Here is a 12,450-nt window from a genome sequence, read left to right as displayed (position 1 = left end):
AGGGAGGTAACAGCTATGTGCAATGACGGTGGACTTTCCTTTTTTTTTTTTTTTTTGATTTTGCCAAAATGAAATTATGTAAAATTTGATTATAAATTGATTGTTCTTTATGAAAAACTATACATTCATTACTTAGATGAATTTAATCTATGGTCACGAACTGTTTATTTCGCACAAAAAATTAATTGGCGGGTGAATTTTATTTTTTTTCTTCCAATTTTTTGGCCATCGGTATGGCTTTTGGAAAATGAGGCGATAGGAAAATTTTCTAGCTCAAGACAAATTTATGGTTAAATTTTGAAATTTCTTTTACACTTTTTGAAAACCTAAAACTGATTTTTGTAAGAGTATGGATCCGAGAGCCCCATCTCCTGCGTCCGAGACCCGAAAACTAGACCTGAGACTTGGGATTTTTTTCGACTTTAATTTGAGTCATATGATAGACTAACTTTTTTAGTATTTGCATTTTCGATTGAGAGCAAAGCCATCAACTACAAAATTGCGCAAACTCGATGTATTAGCTGATTAAAATCAAATTTGAATCATCCATATGAAAGTAAGAGCTAATGATTCGTGTCATGTTGTGCTCAATTAGCAATATAAGATGTGTGTGGCTAATTTGAATGCGACATATTAAATGAACATGTCAAATTGCCTCAACACGGACACAAAATGTCTAACAAAATGAGTTACATGACACGATTTAGTTAACAGGATTATTAAATGTGTCGCCACATTGTGTACTAACATGGCATGCTATGTTGACATGTTTACAACAATAAACATGTAAAACATTTATGCACAATAGCCTGGGTTACAATTTTTTTAACACAATTCTAGGCAACAAGTACATTTCATATCTAAATTGTATTATTGTAAAAGGGTTTTCTATGATTCTCAATATTTGTTTTACTTAACACGTGTGTTATTGTTTAGAACAATCAGGAAGAAATCTTTATATATCTATATATATATATATATATATATATATGATTATTAATCATGTTGAAATGTGTCTAATTGTGTTGAGTTAAAAAAATGACACGGCCTCAACATGTCAATTCAAATCTAACTAGGTTAAACAAGTGAAGCTGTATTCATATATGCCAAATCGAAACGTACTTAATAATGAGTCTATATCATCATTGTGTCCAGCGAACAAGTTATCTTCTAAAGAGTTACCACCCTACCGGAAAAGTATACAAGTTAGCATCTATTTGTTAATAGAAAATAAATGATTTGGAAAATATTTTTTTAAGAATCGATCGCTTATATAGCTTAGATTAGGGGTGTGTATGGTCCGGGTGGGCAGTTCCCAATCTAGAACCGGGAACCGTCCACTAAGGACCGGTTCCGAAAATGGAACCAGGATCCATTCGTTTGTTGCATGGATCCACCCGAGAATCGGACTGTCGGTCCGGTCCGATTCTCGGGTGGATCCATGGAACCGATCTTGACGTGAAGGCGAGTTGTGGCGTCGCGGTGACAGGTGAGCGGGCAAAGGGAGCTCGCGGCTGCTGGCGCGGTGGTCGGCGCGAAGGCGAGCTATGGCGTCACGGGTCACTAGGGTTTTGACGTCAGGCGGCGGACGAGCTCGATAGATCAGGCTATGTTCGTCCGCCTCGCGCAACTCTAAGCCAAGATCCTTGGGAAACTGACCCCATATCGGAAAAGTCGAGAACAAAGGGGGATGAAATCTATCATGATTTTGACGCGAAAGAGAAGTCGGGGTGGGTCGTCGGATACAGTTCAAGCGTGGTGGTTGACGGCGGCTCTCTCCCTCACACTCTACCCTTACTCGCAACTCTTAGATCTCACTTGATCTCCCCCTCTCTTTTCAACGTCTCACAAATCTCTCTCTCTCTCTCTCTCTCTCTCTCTCTCTCTCTCACATCATCTCTACTCGACCCCCCTTCATCAAGCTCTAGGAGGTCCTATTTATAGGCTGGAGGGTCTGGTTGACAGGGGCATTTCTGCTGCTGATCCTGGGCGCGTTGACCGGCCTCCCTCTTGGCCGAACCGGCGTCTCAGCCCGTCTTCTCCACATAGGCCTGCTTGGCATCGAAGGCGTCCACCAAGACATCCCCTCCATCCAGGTTTCTCGCTGGATCTCGCGCTGCTCCGTTCGGCAGCATTAATGGCTCCTGCGAGGCGTCCCCTCCGTCACTAGTCTACCCTCCTCTCTCTCTGCCCTAGGTTGTCTTGCGTGCCTTTAGTCTTCACCGAGCGTGGTGTCACTAGTCTAGCACGAGGAAGGAAGGAGGAAGAAGAAGAGGAGAGGGCCGAACCGCGAAAAAGATGAAAAATGGATTGGGCCCAGCCCACGTGAGGGAAAAGAAGAAAAGAGGGGAAAATAGGGAAAATGGTCCGATTTAGCTAGGGTTTGTTTTAGTATTTTTTTAGATATTAAATATTAATCGGTCCGGTTCGAGTGGGCGGGCGGGCGGATCCGCCCATGAAACCGGGAACCGGATCGGTACCCACCAGTTCCCATAAATTGGAACCGGGAACCAAACTGGTTCCCTCAAGAACCACCAGTTCCGAGCAGTTCCGGTCTGCTTCCAGGCGGTCCGAGTGGTCCTGGGTATTTTGCACACCCCTAGCTTAGATAATTTGATAATGAAAAATTTATTCAATAATTTATGTTTAAATTTGAAATTGCAATTGATTTTGTATTTTTAATGAGGAAATAAATTTTCGGAACACTCAAATTTTTCAGCTTTTGTTTCCAAGATCACATTGGCTGTCACAAGTGCTGCGCAAACAATGATTCTATTTTTACTGTGGAATTTATTTTTCAATTTTACAGTAAATGAGGTTTATACTTTGGATTACTCTATCATTTTTCTCCCTTTTTGAGGCGGCTTCATGGTCTATGCAAAGTAAAACCTTAATAAACTTCAGATTTTTACCCTTTAATACCATTTTCTAATCTCAATTTAATTTAGCAAAGAGAGCAAAAGGCCTCAACAAAGGAGTAAAGAGGACAAAAGGAGTCAAAGCCAGTCTCTATGATAGATTCCTTGATTAATGACAAAGATTTCTTTGGTATTTTTAATTTATAAGTTGAGGAGACAATATTTTGAAATGGGTTTCTCTAGTTCAAAACTCTTTTATTTATCTAATAGTAATGGTCAATTGGTTCATGCTTCTAGCACAATCTACATACCAGAACAAGCAATTCACTCTATTTTTAACAACTCCCACTGGTCATTGGTCTCAATCCTATTTGAACCTAGCTGACTAAAATGTTACTTCCTACCTAATGATTGTGAAGTAGCACAATAACTCAAACCTTGAAGATTGACCTATTTTCTCTACAGCGAAGGTAAATGAATTTAATTCATAACTCACGACATGAACATTGATTATGTGAAAATTAATGGATGAAAGACTTTGCAAGCTCCATAAAAGGTAAGTTTTAGGGTTAATAGTACGAAATACTTAAAATTGATATATTTGTGATAAATTTCACACGGACTAAGTTTTTAATTACCAAAAATCCCAAAAGTACACTTATGACAAATTTACCCAAGATTATTGTCATAAATTTACCTTCTATTAGCTTCCATTAAATTAAATTTATATAACAAAAAACCACAAACTGGTATACACATGACAAACAGAGGGTAAAACCTTAAACTGATACACACCTATTAACTGCCACGAGTAATTTAACATGCACTAACAAAAGATGATTTGTCATAAATATATTAATTTGGAGTTTTTAGTGGTAAAAAAATTACATTAGGATAAATTTCTCATAAGGATACCAGTTTGGAATTTTTCGTGATATTAACCCTTAGTTTTAAGCCTTTTTGTTCGTGCATATAGATTTAATTCAAAGAAACTCGAATAGATGAACTCTCGAGCTGGAAACTCTGTTATGCCCTAATCAGTAGCGATGCGATATTTTTGGGGGGTTTTAAGGACTCTTCGTGCGAAAGAGAAATGATATAGGAAGAGTTCTTATGTTGTATCTGATGAGATCATAATTTGATAAAAATTGAGAATGATACCAGAAGTTAGTGGTAAAAAAAAGTCAGAATGATAACGGGGGGAGAAAAGTCTTGGATTGAAGGCCAAATGATGTTTGCTTTGGCATTGGCGTCATAAACACTCACCAAACATCAAGAGTGCCAAAGGACATGTATTTATTTATGGGAGTCCTCGAAGGCAAACAACATCGCAATGATGAATAAATCTGCTGGGATCTTTTGATGGTTCGGGGGTTGTGATTGCTTTGACATAGGAGAAGTTTTTAGGGGGCCCAAATTGATTCTCAGATGTTAACATCTCACAGCATTTTTCTTTGAAAGAAGCTCTTTTATATATATCAAGGTTTATAATATACTTACCTTTTATCCGTGATTCATTTGGATAAAAGGTTTTTTTTAAAACATCTAGCAATCACAAATATATAACATATCGATTAATTAATCCCACATGTAAAGGTGCAAAAAAGTCATAATATGTGTGCCCATTTAATTATAGACATTTCAATTGTATCAATTTAATTCTATACATATTCACGATTTGTCAATTAAGTTGTTCTAACTAATTTTGATAGGAGATTGCTGACGTATATAATGATCATCTTACATAATATGGCCTGTGGCCCCGTGCTAACAAATTTTATAGTTAAAAAATTGAATTATTTATTTATTTTTCCCTTCTTTTGGCTAGTGAGGGTCATCAAAAGGAAACAAAAAAAAAATTAAAAAAGAAAAGAACATAAAAAGTTATAAAATTTTGAAAAATTATTAAAATGTTATTAAAAATGTTAACGTCTGCGTTGGTCATATTATGGAGCACGTTAGTAATTTCTAGCTAAATTTAGCTAGATAAACTCAATTGTTCAAATGGTTAAAATATTTAAGATTAAATTGGTACAATTAAAAAGTTTATGATTGAATAAGCCTAATTATATAAAGTTAAGAGTTTTTTGGTACTTTCCCAATATCACAAACCTCATGGTCAAAACACCTCCATTGATTTTTTTTTTCTTTATTTTATCGCATGTCGACATGCATTTGTTCTTCTCGATATAGTCATTTCTAATAATGTCTTTTCCGACACAACAAAAGATCTGGCGGCATTTCTATCATGTTCATTCTATCATCCAATGCCACAAAAGTTTCTTAAATCAGGCATAGGAGGCTTTGTTAATTCACATACGCGTGGCTATTTTTCTTGAGCGTGACCCCTGAAAGCACAGACATGTGAATAGTAATTATCCATTGTGTACGGGAAGGAAGGCTGCCACAGCCGATGAGGACCCGATTGGACACATTTTCCCCAGAAAGCGCACACGCGTGCCTTGGCTTGGTATTATTTATTTATTTATTTATTTGGTCTGAAAACGGAATATATATTAAGAGCGTAAAGAACAGCAACCGTTCGACATAATGTCCAAACAAAGGAGATCACGAAGATAAAGAGGAGGGGAAACAGCCCAATTCGGCGAAAGTAAGGAGGCCCCCTTGGGTTGGTATTATTGCCATGTGTAATTTAGGATCAATTGGGTACTCAAAAAGCCCTAAACACTTTACATTTCATAACGAAAAAAAAAAAAAAAACTTATGCAGAGAAACCTTTTTGATATATTGGACATTAATACATAAGGACGGTCTTACCCTGTCTTGCTTGTTTGCAATAATGATAGTTGCGCTTGTAATCTCCATTATGACCAAAACTGAAATGGCTACTATGTAAGCCTCATATAATATTCCAGAGAATCAAATGCAGGGTACATGTGACAGAGTGCTCCTAATATTTTTCTCCTCTCTTTCCTCTTATTTTATTATACACTAAATCTATACCGTTACTAGATTATTGAAATCATAAATATAAGGATGTAACTGTTTTCTGCAAATAAACAATAGTACAATTATTATCGATATTCCATATTCAGTATAGACTTGTAAAATCGCTATAACTTATAATCCAATAGTTAAAAACTAGAGCTTCCATTGTACTATAACTGGTGCAATAATAGACAATGTCAAACATACACAATAATAGCTTACTGAGACAAACAATAGAATAGATATCATTCCCCGATAGATGTATCACAGCCGCAATGGTTGTTACTAATTGCAATCAAACACGCCATTTCGCGGGTTTGAAAGCTGCAGAGCGAAGCTACTCAGGTAATGCTTACTTGTAAACTTCACAAGTTGGCAGAAAAACCGCTCCTTGGCTAAAAGCCCGTACCGATATAATCAGACAATCTCATCCAACCTTGTACAAAGATCTCTAATGCAACTTCGTCTCTAATATTAACAGATGCATCTATTTGAAGCAACGAATTCTAGAGATGCCAAAATAGAATGTGTACCTGATTTTCAGTAGGAATTATCAGTCCTACCTTCCAAATGTAGTACATAGCTGCATCAAAAGCAATTTTCAGAACCACCACCAATCCTTTACTAATGTTGCATAGGGGAATTTCCATGGTATCTTGGAGGACAGAACCGATCCTCCAAGAGAGACAGTTCCTCAGGGAATTATAGAAGCCTCCTGCCACCTCGAATATTTCTCCAAACTTGAAAGGTGATATCAGGGTCAGATAACCCAAAATACCACAATTGATTTTGGACAATCCAATTGAAAGATTATCTCTTGGCTAATCGTAACATCTTCTGGAAATATGTTGCCAAATGATGATGTATTTGGTATGGCATGGAATAGTCCCCTCTTTTTCTTTCATTATAACAAATGCTATCAGAACTTAAAACTAGCCATACGACTTAATTAAAGTAGAGCTGTCTTAGTCTGAAGCACTCAAAACCAATCACCAAAAGAAGATAAACACCCTAAAGTATTTTTGTGAATGTAGCAAACACAATTTAAGGGATTTCGTGGAAACATCTAGGCATTAGGACATGGTACATTATAAGGACGCTGCTTGGAACGCAAATCAGTGATGTCCAAATATGCTCAATGGCTTGTGCAGTGCACTGCATGCCTAATGCTTGTTTCTCAACAAACCTCGTCAGTTGATGGTAACAGACTGAGAGGTCCCTAAACTTGAACGAACGCACCCTTTGCCAGAAAAAAAGTATATCCACCAAAGATTTGAAGCACATCTAGAAGCACACAAGAATAAAAAGTAGCAAAGCAGATTGCCAAGTGGAGCAAAATCCAGTTTTCCAAATACCAAGAACAGAGAATGACATTTACTAAACTGAAGCATGGTGAATATAATAGGTGGTTCACTGTAGTTGACAATTTGTCACAAAGTGAAACCAAAATATAAGAAAGAGCATGATATCAATCGATTGAACAATTGATCTGACACAGAAAATTGAGAAAATTAATGTTAAACAAGCAAAAAACCGAGAGATTAACATATCAAAGGCCTCAGTTTCATAAGGAGCAATTCCCCAGATCTGATCTCTAACTTCCTTCTCACTGCTTTTAATAGCACCAGATACTACATGTACATGAACTGCAGCTGACGTTAACGGCCATTGGCTACCCAGTCTTATTTGTGAGAGAATGTTCCTTGCCGATTTCATAAATATCAGTAAAATTTCACTGGCAGATGGTGTAAATATGATGATGCACAAGATGAGATCATGAGGCAACCCTATAACCAAATGCCAGGAAATGACACAACAGCGAGTGATAGCATGATCCATTTTTTTTAGTTCTTTGCTGGTACCAAACCCATGATCCCCAAACCCCACGCCCCCACCCCCTGAACACCCAAATCTACCATTGGCTGTGCTTCCCAGGTATCACGTCAAGGCACTAACGTTGAACTCACAAACTTGGTGCTACTGCATGAAGCTGTGGATCAATATAATATTGACAGCAAAAGCAGGTTAGGAACTTATCATAGTCTTTTTAGCAGAAAGTGGAACAACTGCTTGTGCTTCAGCAGTGCTAACCACCGACACAACCATTCAATTGCCAGGAATTGGCAATTGAAAACTCAGTCACATCTAAAAAAAAAAATTAGTGTTTGGGACAGATAGTTTACAGACGTGCTTCTTACAATAAGAAAAGTAAGGAAAAACATACATCCATTTCAAAGGTACCAAATTGCTGAACGAGAGAACTGTCTCTTGAGGTGGAGAAGCTTAGTGTACTAAAAAATTACAAAAAACAGAAATAAAAAAGCTCCACGCGGCACAAAAGTATGAAGAACATAAATTCATCTTTGTCGAAGACCAGGGAGCAAAAATATACAGACATGGAATCACACGGGCCCTTGACCTCAAACTACAACATTGGTTTACAATCTGTTGATCCTAAATAATATAAGAACCAACCTGCTCAACTCTATCCGGAAAAGTATCGAACAAGGAGTTACCTACTGAGCTGCATCTTCAGAGAATCGAGCATCGAAAGGTGCCGCGGAATGAGTATGTGCCACTCCGCCGGCGGTGCCAGTACCATTTTGGAGCTCAATGACAAGCCACCGGACCGCTTTACTCATCTGCTCCAACCGAACCGCGCTTATTGGGGGCAGGGCAGGTGTGGCAGCCTGCCCGGGCTTCCCTGCTGTGGAGCCGGTGGCCTCATCCACCAGGCACTCCGATCCGATCCTCTGCTTAACCGACTCCACAAACTCCTCTGCCTGATCGCACGCCACCCGGAACAATTCCCAGTGCTGCTTGAAGTTCTCCAGGGCAGCGTCGGTGGCAGCTATTTTCTGGGCCCCAGACACTTCCCTGGCCTCGAGAACACTCGCCGCAGCCGCAAGGAACTCCTGGTACGCACTGCTCAAGGAATCTACAATGCTGTCCATCTCGACAGGACGCCCAATTCCCTACCCTGCTCCGCAATTACAATTCCCGAGTGAATTGCAGTGTTGGCAAAAGTTCAAGCAGCGTGCAATCTCAGAGGAATGAAACGAATGCATTCAAATTCCAGGAACAACGGAAATGATTCAAAGAATCATCCAATTCAACTTCTTGCCAGCACTGAAAGACTCCAATCAAACAAATCAAGACCCACCTTCTCAAAAAAGCCGAGGACTTCACCTATCTCTCCTATAAAAAAGATCAAGACCCACCTTCGCAAGAAGCCGAAAACTTCCCTATCTCTGCAAAAAGCCAAAGACTTTACCTCTCTCTCCAATCAAACAAATCAAGACCCACCTTCCCAAGAAGCCAAAGACTCCACCTACCTCTGCAAACCCTGATGGCGTTGGAGGTGCCGGCGAAGACCACCGCTGGCGGTCAGACCTGGGATGCAAGCTCGCCCGAGCGCTCTCCCTCCGCTTTCCCGACGTGGGTCTTCGTTCTTGCTGATGGGTTCTTGAGGCGTGCAGGGGGCTTGGGTTGGAAGAAGAAGGCTGCTGTGCGGGCTTCCATGGCTAAGATTGTTGGGCTTGGCATGTCTTGGATTCCTCAAAAGAGAGACCAACCCAAGGAATTATGGAAATTGAATATTTATGCAACGTGCATATTAACAATATTTTTCCTCATTAGTAAATACATTGATAAGTTTAAATTATGATATATAGATTGTACATGATAAAAGAATATTATCATTATTGTTAAATAATTCATTGTTTTCGGTGAAAATGAAGAAGTTCGATTATTCTATGCTGTTTAATAATGGAAATAATTGATGATTTTATGATATAGTTTATAGATTCAAATTAATTGGCAATATGATCGATACTATGTAATTAATTATTCGAAAATTATAGGTAAGAATTATTAATGCTAATGCAACGTCCAATTATATTTCTAAGAATAATAATCTGGTAAGCTTATATTAATACAAGTTAGAAGTAAATCAGACTTATTAATAAATTCTCATTCAAGTTTATTCCCATAGCGTTTGTTCTTAGAACCAAATAGGGTCAGCAGTTCGTATTCACATGTCATAATCAGGCTTTGTAATTTTGTTCAAGTATTCACTAAAAAACTTTATGTATTTTAATTAATTATATTATGGAAACCTATTCATTTTGAATTCACGTTAGAAATTGCTAGTTCTACAACTAAACATGAGAATTTCTATCCCATACGCATGATTCACCAAACAAAGATTTTGGATCGTCGTTCGGATTCATTTTCATTTCATTTCCCAATTCCATTCTATTTTGGTGTACCAATTGCAACTGCACAATCTTGTGGAGAAAGTGAAATTTTCTATACGACAAAAATTTCAACTAATAGATTAGTCCTACATCATTATCTTTCTTCCAAGAAACAAAATTATGTTGAAATTTCATTGTGTATTATCAAAGTTATGATAATAAGACAGATCATATCAAATGCATGCTTATTTGATGGTGAACCATTTCCTCATGGATCAAATTTTAACTTTGTTTATTGCTGAGAAAATTTATTAATTCAAAGATAGTTGATGATAGCATCAGAGAATTTCCAGGTTCAATTATAGTTTTATATAGAATTACGCATACATCGATTAATAATAATGGAAGAAGGGATGATGTAAATTAATTAAATTGATAATATGTATTTACATAAAACATTGATAGCATAAAATAGAAATGAACTAGTTTTCTGAAGGAAATTAATTATTTATCAACAATCGAGAGTTTACTTGTCTCTCAAAGGTAGGTCGTTAAGCTCATCTAAAGGAAATTAAGGAAAAGAGAGAGGATGAGAGAGGATGGAAGAAATTCAACCGTGAAAATTGCTGATGCCTCAAATTTTACCTGAATGTGCCATGGATTCTTTAGTTGACCTAGGATTGACCAAAAGTTCACTAAGGTTTGACTGACAAGATATGATGGACAAAATGTTTCCAATATCCAAAACGGGTTGAGCTCGTCAAAAGTAGTCTTTCAATAGTCATATTACCGGTCAAATTCAATGCCCACTTTTACGACAGGAAAGTTATCTATAAAGTATTAAATATATTATACTTTTGTTAATTCAATTCTAAATATTTTAATTGTGTCAATTGAGTCATAGATATTTTTATGTTTTGTTAATTGAGTTAGTCTAACGAATTTTGGATGGAAAATCACTGACACGAACGTTGGTTATTCCATATGACATGATGTGGCGCTGACATACACAACTATTTAATAATATTTTAATATATATATGTATATTTTTCTATTTTCCTTCTCTTATTCCTCTAGTCGATTGTCAAGCCTTTATTATGGTTGATGATTGGTAAGAGGTAAGGGCTGGTGAGGGGTCAAGTGGGCCTTGAGTGAGCCTCACTAGTGGCCAATGGGGTGAGGTTGGCCAAACCTCATTGACTAAAGGAAGAAGGGAAGAAAAAAGGAAATAAAATAGAATGAAATGAAAAAAAAAAAGGAAAAATGTAAAATATTATTAGAATTTGTTTCCATCAACATCAATTGCGTCATGTAAGGATAGCCAATGTCCACATTAGCTATCTGGCCAAATATGGCCAAATGTCCTCAATTAGTAAAATGCAAAAACATCTATACATCAATTGGTACTATTAAAAGATTTAGAACTAAGTTGACATAAATATAATAGGTTTAAGAGTTTTTTGATAATTTGCCCCATTTATGAACCCTTTGGCTAATCACCTGTTTTTTTCTTAGTCTCGAGATGTTTGTGATTTCTCGATTTTGAAGTAATGATGAAACTACAAGTTCTAATGCGATGAAAATCGGTGAGGAAGATATCCCTAATCACACTTTAGCCAAACTTATTAATACCTAAATCAGGCTCCATTGCTTGTAACTATACTTAGAGATCTTGGAATTGAACAAAACTTTTTAGACTTCTTAGTTATAGTGAATGAGAATATTTATTTGTCTTACAACACTTGGTCAATGCCAATTGTCGCGACCAAAATTTTGGGTGTGAACCACCTAGGGTTTGGCTAATGGATTATTAAGCCTAGACTTAATTCGGGCTCTCCCAAGCCCATATCAATTCGTGACTTAAGTTCAAGTTCTTAACATGCAATTGATTTTTTAATCAAGAGTCGCTACTAATCTATTTTTTGGTGGGTCGATTAGAAACCCAAGTAAAGTAATACTTTACTTCTACGAACTAGAGACTATGGATACGGGGACTTAGTTACACTAGATTTCTCTAATGCCCTTTCGATACCATTCTTTTATTTTCAAAAAATGTTTTTGCAGGCAACTTAAATTGATTTTAAATCTATTTTCCTAACATGTGAGGTGATCATGCAGGTGCGCAATCCACCAATTTAACACCCAGATAAACAATAAATAAATTGCAAAAACTTACCTCAAAGCAACGAAAGCATCTGCAATGTTAAATTAGAAACCACATCAACAACCTTAGATATGGTTTCTAATTATCACGCAATTTCTTTTTCTTTTTCACTTAATTAATGAAAATCATGCAATATGCAATGCACTAATTCTAACGACATGTGATTTATAATTAAATAGGCCTAGCAAAAATACTAAATGACCCGCGTCTTAGTGAATCTAGCCCTAATGACGTGCATATGACATTTTTTCTTTTTCCTAAAAGAATGCATTTTATCCTA

General features: G+C 37.1%; 1 protein-coding gene across 3 annotated transcripts; it reads right to left on the bottom strand.

Moving 5' to 3' along the window:
- Nucleotides 1-7,927: 7,927 nt before the first annotated feature.
- On the bottom strand, nt 7,928-9,299 carry LOC104452639 (mediator of RNA polymerase II transcription subunit 32). 3 transcript variants are annotated; one of them, XM_010067096.3, is made up of 3 exons: nt 9,143-9,299; nt 8,971-9,058; nt 7,928-8,787 (listed from the first exon to the last, which is right to left on the bottom strand). In XM_010067096.3, exon 3 carries the CDS (start codon nt 8,759-8,761, stop codon nt 8,324-8,326), a length of 438 nt encoding a protein of 145 aa, XP_010065398.1. In that variant the 5' UTR covers nt 8,762-8,787; nt 8,971-9,058; nt 9,143-9,299; the 3' UTR covers nt 7,928-8,323. The 3 variants fall into 3 exon arrangements, with proteins under 3 accessions (XP_010065398.1, XP_010065400.1, XP_010065401.1); XM_010067098.3 differs by having other exon boundaries at nt 9,029-9,058; XM_010067099.3 differs by lacking the exon at nt 8,971-9,058 and having other exon boundaries at nt 9,143-9,296.
- Between the last annotated feature and the right edge of the window lie 3,151 nt (nt 9,300-12,450).

Source organism: Eucalyptus grandis, chromosome 7 (assembly GCF_016545825.1).
Source record: "Eucalyptus grandis isolate ANBG69807.140 chromosome 7, ASM1654582v1, whole genome shotgun sequence".
NCBI classification, from domain to species: domain Eukaryota; kingdom Viridiplantae; phylum Streptophyta; class Magnoliopsida; order Myrtales; family Myrtaceae; genus Eucalyptus; species Eucalyptus grandis.
This window is presented reverse-complemented; position numbering and strand designations above follow the sequence as displayed.